The sequence below is a fragment of the Nipponia nippon genome, unplaced genomic scaffold, assembly GCF_047370975.1.
Source record: "Nipponia nippon isolate SJK-2023a ecotype South Korea unplaced genomic scaffold, ASM4737097v1 scaffold_17, whole genome shotgun sequence".
In the NCBI taxonomy this organism is placed as follows: Eukaryota; Metazoa; Chordata; class Aves; order Pelecaniformes; family Threskiornithidae; genus Nipponia; species Nipponia nippon.
In genome coordinates this window covers 6,003,231-6,011,744 of record NW_028262333.1, presented here as the reverse complement: position 1 = coordinate 6,011,744, position 8,514 = coordinate 6,003,231, and the positions used below count along the sequence as shown (strand labels likewise).

Sequence of the window (8,514 nt, the reverse complement as noted above, 5' to 3'; positions counted from 1 at the left end):
TAGCACCGGCTGCTCCTTCGTGCCCTGTTGTTCCCTCAGGCTGGCGTTGGTGTCTGGAGACCTTGCTCATGTGAGATGGCGTGGGTGACAAGCACATCTTTGTTCACCCTGTGCTGCAATGCAGGACAACAGCCCTGCTCTCCTCCCAGTGCCCCTGGCTGTGTCACGGTGTGCTGAGCCTCCCTGCCCCAGAGGTACCAGCCCAGGAGCTCACAGGGTGCAGCGGGGACATGGGGCTGCCCCATAGAGCCAGGACAGGGCAGCCTTGTAGTTAGAGCTTTATGTTTTAGGTGCTCTAGATCTGCATGGCTGATGTCCCCCACCTCTGCTCCTTGCAAGCTGAAGGCTCGAGAGTGTGCTGAACTACATTACAGCCTAAGAGGTTTTTGTCCCCAAATACTGTAAGCAATCTCAGCCTGAGCACCACCTACAATAAAATCATAGCGCTTCACCCCAAAATACCAGCTCCTAGCTTCTCCTCAGAGCCTAGACTTGGTCCTCTTCTCCCAGGGTGCTGAAGACCAGCTAGGTCATACCATAGCTTCCTCATGTCCTCTCTCTGTTAGGAGCAGCCCTACAGAACAGCTGTGCTGGGGCCTGAGGGCACTTATATGCCTTACTGGTCCTGAGCAGCCTCACCTGGGACCCCCACCCACACAGCCCTGGGCCCCTATTTAAGCCCAGCCCTGCACTCATCCCAACCCTGCTTGCACTCTGCTGCTTGTCTCTTGTAGGCTGCCCTTCAGGAGGGAGGTATTGTGTCAGGGGCATTCTTAGTGCCCATTTCATTCCCTATGGAGGAGCATCTAGGTCTTGTTGCACCCTTGCAACCTCCCAACTAGGACAGGGGCTGGGATAGAGCAGGTGTTGCTTTGGCTGAGAGGTGTAGCCCTAGCCCTGCTCCCAGGGCAAGGCTGGATTGATCAGTGATGGATGGTGCTGCTCCTGCTCTGCTACAAGCTATGCTGATTAGGTACTTCTCTTCTTTATTTAAGGCTGCTGTGTCTATGCACTGGGGCTGTGCCAAGGTGTGGGCAGCAACTGGGGTCTTGGTGTCCATATACTGGGGAAGCGAAGGCAGCCTCAGGACTTTGCTTCTGGAAGCTACAGGTGGATGTGCTGCTGCAAACATCCCATGGAGCTGGGTCTGCGCTCCTCTGCCTTGCTGCTGCAGTCAACTCTCAGACCTGCTCCCCTGCCTTTGTGTTCCCTGGGGCAGCTCAGCCTGGGTGCAATCACAGCTGTAGTAGGTGCATGCACCCCTGTATCCTGACCTGGCTGTGTTTCTGCTCCTTTCTGCCTGGATTTCCTCCAAAACCTGCTCCACAGATTGAGATGAGGGTCCTGGTGTGAGGGAGTGGGGACAGAGGGAAGGGGTTCCACCTTCTACCTGCATGGGCAGCTTTGAAATGCTAATTAAACTCCCTCAATAATGCCTCTGAGCCTATTAGCATTACAGGCTTGTGTGTATGATTTGGAAGGCGTTGTGGGAAAAATATTTCTGCATAGATTTCCCATTGTGCAGCCCTGAGTGGTGGTCAGCAGGGGGAGGGCCAGGGCACTCCCAAAATGGATTTAAGGGGGGAGCATAACTGGGGCTGCCTCAGCTTGCCCTCCCTGTCAGCTCGCAGCTGGAGCAGTTTGCCCAGAGGTTGGCTGGAGTAAGTAGTTTGTTTGCAGAAGGGAAAATCATCAGGGTGAGATGCCAAGGGTGGGACTGGTGGTTTGCAGTGGGTGGGTGCTGCTGGGGGGGGGTGGGAAGGCAGCCCCAGCTGGCCTTGGGCAGCGGCTCTCCAGCCCCCAGGAGACACAGCAGTTGTTCTGGAGGTTGGGGCTCCCCATGCCACAAGGGCTTACAGCACCCTATCCTGCGGGTCAGGGTGCCGGGCACTGCCTCAGGGCTTCATGCCGCAGCAGGGACTGTGTGGCCCTGTGATCCTCGGTGCTGCTGGGATGTGCTGGTGGGCAGGGTTTCCAGCAGGGTCCCTGACCCTGTAAGTAGCAGTTTATGGGATCTGAAGTGTGCAGCAGGGATTTTGCTTTGCTGCGGGGTAATGTGGAGGTCCTGGCAGCACCCTGCAGATGGGGAGGCATGCAGCCCCTGTTTCTCCGGTCCTGGGAGCTCCTGGGGAAGGATGGGCAGGAGGGGGGAAGGCACACAAATCCGAGGCATGCCCTACCAAGCACCTCACTTGCCCCAAGCACAACTATCACACAATTTGGGGTTTCTGCTGGGCTGACATCCTCATTGGTGACCCGAGCAAGCCACAGCATTACTGTACAGGCTGATGGCCCAGGGCACCCAGTCTCTGCCTGAGCCCTGCCATTGATCCATGGTTATGGGTGCTGTGGGAGCATCTTCAGCTGAGCAGATGGGTCCTTCCTGGTGCACTTCAAGGCCAAAGGCTGCTCCAGGAGCAGAACATCTCCCATCCCTCCTTCTCTGGCCTGGTTTCTGCATTTTGAATAGTGTCAGTGTCAAAGCTGGGACAATGCTGGCTGTGTGTCCCTGCTGGGGATGCTGCTGGAGCAATAGGACTTTCTAAGCTGGCAGGGGGACAAGCAGATGTCCTTGTCCCCTCTCACTGTAGCATGAATTGGACAGAGCCCAGCAAACCCCAATCGTGCATTGCTCCACTTCTCATTGGGGATGAGAGAGCAATGCAGCCGCTTTAGCCCCATCTTGCTCCAAAATGGATTGTTTTTCTGGCAGAGACAGAAAACAGGCAGCACCCACAGAGTCCGGAAAGCACCATGTGGATGGTGGGAGCTACAAGGAAAATGCTGAAGCTGGGTTTGGGTTACGTCCCCGGGGTGGTGCCTGTGGGGCAGCAGCATCCTCATGCCTGCTGCTTTCCTTTCCCGCAGATGCCATGCTGGGGCTGCCTGCTCTCTGTTTCGAAGATGCTTTGCCGCAGAAAGAGGGTCCCGGCTGGTTTGGAGGGCTCCAGCCTTCGCCGCTGCCTCTCCACTGTGGACCTCATCACCTTGGGAGTGGGCAGCACGCTGGGGGCTGGCGTCTATGTCCTAGCAGGGGAAGTGGCTAAGACCAGCTCTGGCCCAAGCATTGTCCTTTCTTTCCTGATTGCAGCCGTGGTGTCTGCTCTGGCAGGGCTGTGCTACGCCGAATTCGGGGCCCGTGTGCCCCTGGCTGGGTCTGCCTATCTCTACAGCTACGTGACAGTGGGCGAGCTGTGGGCGTTCATTGCTGGGTGGAATCTGCTGCTGTCCTATGTCATTGGTATAAAGCCCTTTTGATCCCTCCACCTTTGCTTTGCATTGGTGGCTTTACTGGGTGTCATTCCCAGACCCGCAGGGCCGCCATCACTGCCCCAGCCGCCACCTCTCCCCAGGTACCGCCAGCGTTGCCCGGGCCTGGAGCGCTACCTTTGACCAGCTCCTTGGCAAGAAGATGGGGAGGTTTTTGGGTGCTCACGCAGCCATGAGCTCTGTGGGGCTGGCAGAGCACCCGGATGCCTTTGCAGCTGGCCTGGTGGTCCTGCTGGCAGGTAGGATGCCTCCCCCTGTGCCACCCTCCATGTAGGATGATCTCTTCACCCCACCATGGGCTCTTCAGGATGGTGCTGACCCCTCTGACCCTCTTCCATTTCCTTGAGCAAAGAATGGGGAATACAAGGGGAATCTGGGGAAATCTGCAGATTTTCCTGACTCTACCACTGTTGCCCCTTTCCCACCCTCCCCAGTAATGTCTACCCTGGGCCTGGTGTCATCCAGGAGCTCGGCCAGTTTTGCTCTTTTCGTCCCCAGGGCTTCTTTCCTTTGGCGTGAAGGAGTCCACCATGGTCAACAAAGCCTTCACAGCTCTCAACGTGCTTGTCCTGCTCTTTGTCACAGTGAGTGGCTTCATCAAAGGCGACCTGAACCACTGGAAGCTTGGGGAGGATGACCTGCCAAGGGCAGCTGCTTGTGAGGCTGGGTATGAGGGGTGCCGCTCTGCATGTGCTGCCTTCAGAGGGCGATGGGGATGGCTGGGTCATCCCCCTAATGCTTTATCCCAGGAAATCCCGCTTTCTCCTATTTCTCCCTGCCCTGTTGGCAAGGTGTCAAAGAGCCAAAGTCCTAAGCCCTGCTGGGTAGATGCTGGGAGGGTGAGCAGGTTGGATGGGCTGTTCAGCCTGGCCCCATCCTGGGACCCCATTGCACCAACCCCTCTGCACTGCCTGGCTCTTCCTCCTCCTCCCAGGAACCAGTCCGTGGCCAACAACATGACCAGTGCCTTTGGGGTGGGAGGCTTCATGCCCTACGGTTTCACCGGGACCTTGGCTGGAGCCTCTGCCTGTTTCTATGCCTTTGTTGGATTTGACTGCATTGCTACCATGGGTGAGTGAGGTGGGGGGAGATGCTGGTGGGACCCTCCCCTGCAGGCTGGGGGGCCGTGGCAGTGATTGTCCCCGCAGCCCCGGGAGCTGCTTAGGGCTGGGCTAGGAATGGGCACATTGCCGGCTCTGCCACAGCTGCCCTGTCCTGCCCTCCGTGCTCAGAGGGGGAACTATAAGAGTCCACGTGGCACAACCCGGCTAATCCTGAAGCAGAGACAGTCCCTATCCCCATAACCCTGGAGCCCAGGAGGTCTAGTGATCCTTGCTAGAAGGCCTCTGTGTCCCCTCTTGTGGGGGGATATGGGATATTAAATGAGCATCTGTTTTTACAGCTGAGCTTGTCCTCCCCAGGGGAAGAAGTGAGGGACCCGCAGAGATCCATCCCCATAGGCATTGTCCTCTCCCTCCTTGTCTGCTTCCTCGCATACTTTGGGGTTTCTGCTGCCCTCACCCTGATGATGCCCTACTACCTCCTGGACACCATGAGCCCACTCCCAGTGGCTTTTGAATACGTTGGCTGGAGCAGCGTGAAGCATGTTGTGGCTGTGGGGTCCTTGTGTGCCCTGACGACCAGGTGAGGGGCGGCCCCTGACAGCAGCTCTGTGGCTCAGAGCAAGGTTGCATTGGAGCTATAACACATGCAGGAGCTATCCCCAACCCTTTCCTTCTGACTGCCCTGCTTGGCCAAAATCCCTCAGCCCTTCCTCACAAACCCTGTTGCTCCCACTCTGGCTGCTCCTCATCAAGGAGAGCAACCAAACCCCTTGGCATGCCACTTACAGCCCAAAGTTGGAGGAAGTGGTTGGGTGTTTGGTGGCACCATGGCCACAGGAGCAGGCTGGGGTGTCTTGGTGTGCACAGGGCTCCCGGTGACCTGCAGATGTTGCTTCCCCAATACTGTCCTTTGTGTGATGGTGAGGGAGCTGATGGTCTTGGCAGCATGGTCTTGAGAAGGTCATGGACTGTACAGATGAATGGGAGCTCCCTTGGCACCCAAGGAGGAGCAAAAGGCAGGATGGCACCTCCTGGATTCCTGCCCTCTTCTCCCCCATCTCCTCCCCTCCCTGCAGCCTCCTGGGCTCCATGTTCCCCATGCCACGGATCCTGTATGCAATGGCTCGAGATGGGCTCCTCTTCAATCCTCTGGCCAAAGTTAGTCGCCGTCAGTGCCCGGTGGTGGCAACGCTGGTGTCTGGAGGAGTGGCAGGTGGGTGAGCGATTGGGTTACCCCTTATCCTTGAGCAGGGCTTGGTGGATGTCCTTGTTCAGCAGGACAACACAGATCCCCTAGCTTGCCAGTAGCTGTTTGAGCAATATCTCTCCACCCAGAGAGAGGTCTCCTTGCTGTGGGTGAGGACCATTTGGCCTCAATGCTGTCCTGGACACCAGTTCAGCCTCTCTGAGCTGCCAGGCAGGAGGTGGCTGGATACTTTGCACTAGTGACCAAAGCATTGCCAGCTCGTTGAGGTGCTTGAGTCCTGTTGTAGTGGGTGTCAGGGGGACCCGGGAGGGCCAGGAGAGCATGGCTGAGGTGGGCACAGCAGCAGTGCTGCCAGCTCTGCTGGGAGGCTGAAAGGGCTTCTTGTTCCCACAGCTCTCCTGGCCCTCCTCTTTGACCTGAAAGCCCTGGTTGACATGATGTCCATCGGCACGCTGCTGGCCTACTCGCTGGTGGCTGGCTGTGTGCTGCTGCTTAGGTGGGACTGCTGGGGACAGGAGGCAGGGCTCACCCAGCTTCTGATGTTGGCTATGCCTGGGACAAGGCACTGGCCTTGGTGCGCTGCAGGTGCACACACATGTGCCTTGATGTCCAATATCTGCTCCTCAGGTACCGGCCTGGACCCAGCGCTCAGGACACTCCTGTGGGGAAGGTCCCAGTTGTGCAGCTCTGGTGGGACCATCTTGTCTGGCCGCCCCTGCATCCTACCCCACATTCTTCTGCCGTGGTGGCCTGGGCTCTGACAGCTGTAGGTACGCCCAGGACTGATGGATGGGCTTTATGGGGTGCCTGCTTGGGGGGACCTGCTGGGGACATTGCTGCTGTAGCATGGGCTGGCAGGTTCCTGCTTGCTGAAAACCACCCGGCAGCGGGATGCAGGCAGGGCCTGCCTGGCTCCCTCCTGCCCTCTCCTGACTGCTGCACAGCTGGCTGCCCCAACAGCACCCAGGGAAACCTCTTGCTCCCTCCGCTTCCCAGGCTGGCTGGAGAGAAAAGCTAAACCCACCATGACAACCACCCAGCCCTGTCTCCTGGTTGTCCTTTGTCCCTCCCACCATGGCAGCCTTGGGTGCTGCACCCCGGGAGAGGGATGGGCTCAGCCCAGGGAAGCGCTGCCCTGATGCGCTGCTGTGGTCCCTCCGCAGCCGCCCTGGTCTGCGCCGTGAGCTGGGTGAGCACCGCGGGGCTGCCCTGTCTCCGGGCCGGGGGTGCCTGGTGCATCGCTGCCCTGGCTCTGCCTCTCCTGGGGATCCTGGCAGCAGCTCTGCTCATCCGGAGGCAGCCTCAGAGCCAGGAGAGAGCATCCTTCATGGTGAGCACACAGCCTGGCTCTTGGGGACTGTCCCCAGGGAGAAGGACATGGGGGATGGAGAGGAGGCAAGTGCCACAGCCCCATGGGGAGAGGGTTACGCTGCATCGGGGGGGTGTTCCCTCTGCTTCAGGTCAGGCAGACCTTTGCTGCATCCATGTTGAACAAAGCACTGTTGCAGCCATCGGGCAGCTCATGGGGTTTTACGTAGGGACTGTGAGGGCTGCCTGGTTCTTCCCACCATGTCTCGCAGGCCAAAGGGGCACCTCCTGCAGCCCCAACTGAGCCCACTGCCTGCTGCATGAATCAGAGCTGCTCTTCAGTAAAAAGAAACCTCCTCCTGACACCCTGGATAGGTTTTGCTAGTGGCTTACTGCCTCCCCCTTAAATCCTGCAGCACCTCCTGCCCTGGTGCAGGACCTGTCAACCAAACCACCCTCCGCAAGCATCCCTCTCCAGCACAGGCTGCAGTTCCAGCTCAGGTCTCCAAGCCTCACAGCTTGACAGCTGGGCTGGGCTTCCACTTGCCTGTCGGCAACTAGCCAAAGCAGCAAAGAGCCCAAGTGAGCTGTGAAACCCCTGCTGTGCCTCTGGGAGAAGGCATGACCCTGTTGCCTTGGGCTTGGTCCCTGTAGGTTCCCTTCCTGCCCTTCCTGCCACTCCTCAGCATCACCATCAACAGCATCCTGATGGCCCGGCTCAGCGCGGCTGCCTGGCTGCGGTACCTGCTCTGGATGGCCATCGGTAAGCCCGGCCACCCTTGAGGTCCCGGAGCTGGCGGCAACCTCTTTGGGTGAAGCATAGGTGGTTTGAGAGCCCAAGGCATTAACGCTGGCTGCAGAGCGGTGGTGGGCGGCTGGAGGAGATGCTGAACTTTGACAAAGGGTGGTGGGAGCACCCCATCCTCTGATGGGTGGCCCAAACTGGGAATGTTGTGGCTGGGAGGGGAGGGCAGAGAGAGGACACCCCCCCTCCCTTCTGTCTGTTCCCAGGTTTCCTCATTTACTTTGGCTACGGGATCTGGCACAGCGCCGAGAGCCGTTGGCCCGAAGGGGCAGCCCCTCAGGAGCTGCTGAGAAGCACAGCCAGGGAGGTGGCCCCAGAGCCCTGTGGGACTGCGCGGTGCCCCTCTGCTCCAGGGCAATAAAAGGAGACAGGCTGGTCCCTGAGCGCCTGGCTCCCTCCACCCTGTGCCTGGCGGGCAAAGAGGCCCCTTGGGCTGAAGGTCCCATCCTGCAGAGGGGCACAGCCCTGACACGGGCCCCAGGAGCTGTTTTCTCCCAGGTCTGGTGAACCTCCCTGAGTAACCCGAATCCTCACTGTGAGCCCCCTGCCGAAGTTTTGCTTGGAGAGGATAAAGCAGATGAGTGGTTTTGCTGCTGTGGGGTTTTTTTTTTGCCCTTGAAACCTCCCTCTGTAGCCCCTCAACTCCCCCCTGGCCCCTCGCCCACCCTGGCCCCTCAGCCACTCATGGTGGAGTGGAAGATTCTCGTGCTGCCCTGACCCTCCACCTGCCTCGGCACCCTGAGGCAGGCAGGGCTGACCTGCCTGCCCCCCATGACTGCCAAGGTACTGCAGGGGCTGGGCTTTTTCCTCCTTACTGTGGACAAGTCGTTTTCTGGACTCATTTATTCTTCTTCCTCAGA

At 58.8% G+C, this 8,514-nt stretch overlaps 1 protein-coding gene across 3 annotated transcripts; it reads left to right on the top strand.

The window, feature by feature from the left end:
• Nucleotides 1-741: 741 nt before the first annotated feature.
• Nucleotides 742-8,059, top strand: LOC104014251 (cationic amino acid transporter 2). 3 transcript variants are annotated; one of them, XM_009466871.2, is made up of 12 exons: nt 742-753; nt 2,869-3,241; nt 3,354-3,509; nt 3,769-3,937; nt 4,205-4,341; nt 4,692-4,914; nt 5,411-5,547; nt 5,935-6,037; nt 6,169-6,311; nt 6,705-6,871; nt 7,504-7,612; nt 7,861-8,059. In XM_009466871.2, exons 2-12 carry the CDS (start codon nt 2,869-2,871, stop codon nt 8,013-8,015), a joined length of 1,872 nt encoding a protein of 623 aa, XP_009465146.2. In that variant the 5' UTR covers nt 742-753; the 3' UTR covers nt 8,016-8,059. The 3 variants fall into 3 exon arrangements, with proteins under 3 accessions (XP_009465146.2, XP_087610146.1, XP_087610147.1); XM_087754020.1 differs by lacking the exon at nt 7,504-7,612; XM_087754021.1 differs by lacking the exons at nt 6,705-6,871; nt 7,504-7,612.
• Nucleotides 8,060-8,514: the final 455 nt, after the last annotated feature.

Excerpts from the sequence above, each read along its gene's own strand:
- LOC104014251 (XM_009466871.2), top strand. The coding sequence starts at position 2,869 with ATGCCATGCTGGGGCTGCCTGCTCTCTGTTTCGAAGATGCTTTGCCGC. Across the intron at positions 3,510-3,768 it reads CCTGGTGGTCCTGCTGGCAG|GGCTTCTTTCCTTTGGCGTG; the intron begins GTAGGATGCCTC and ends TTTCGTCCCCAG. Across the intron at positions 3,938-4,204 it reads GCAGCTGCTTGTGAGGCTGG|GAACCAGTCCGTGGCCAACA; the intron begins GTATGAGGGGTG and ends TCCTCCTCCCAG.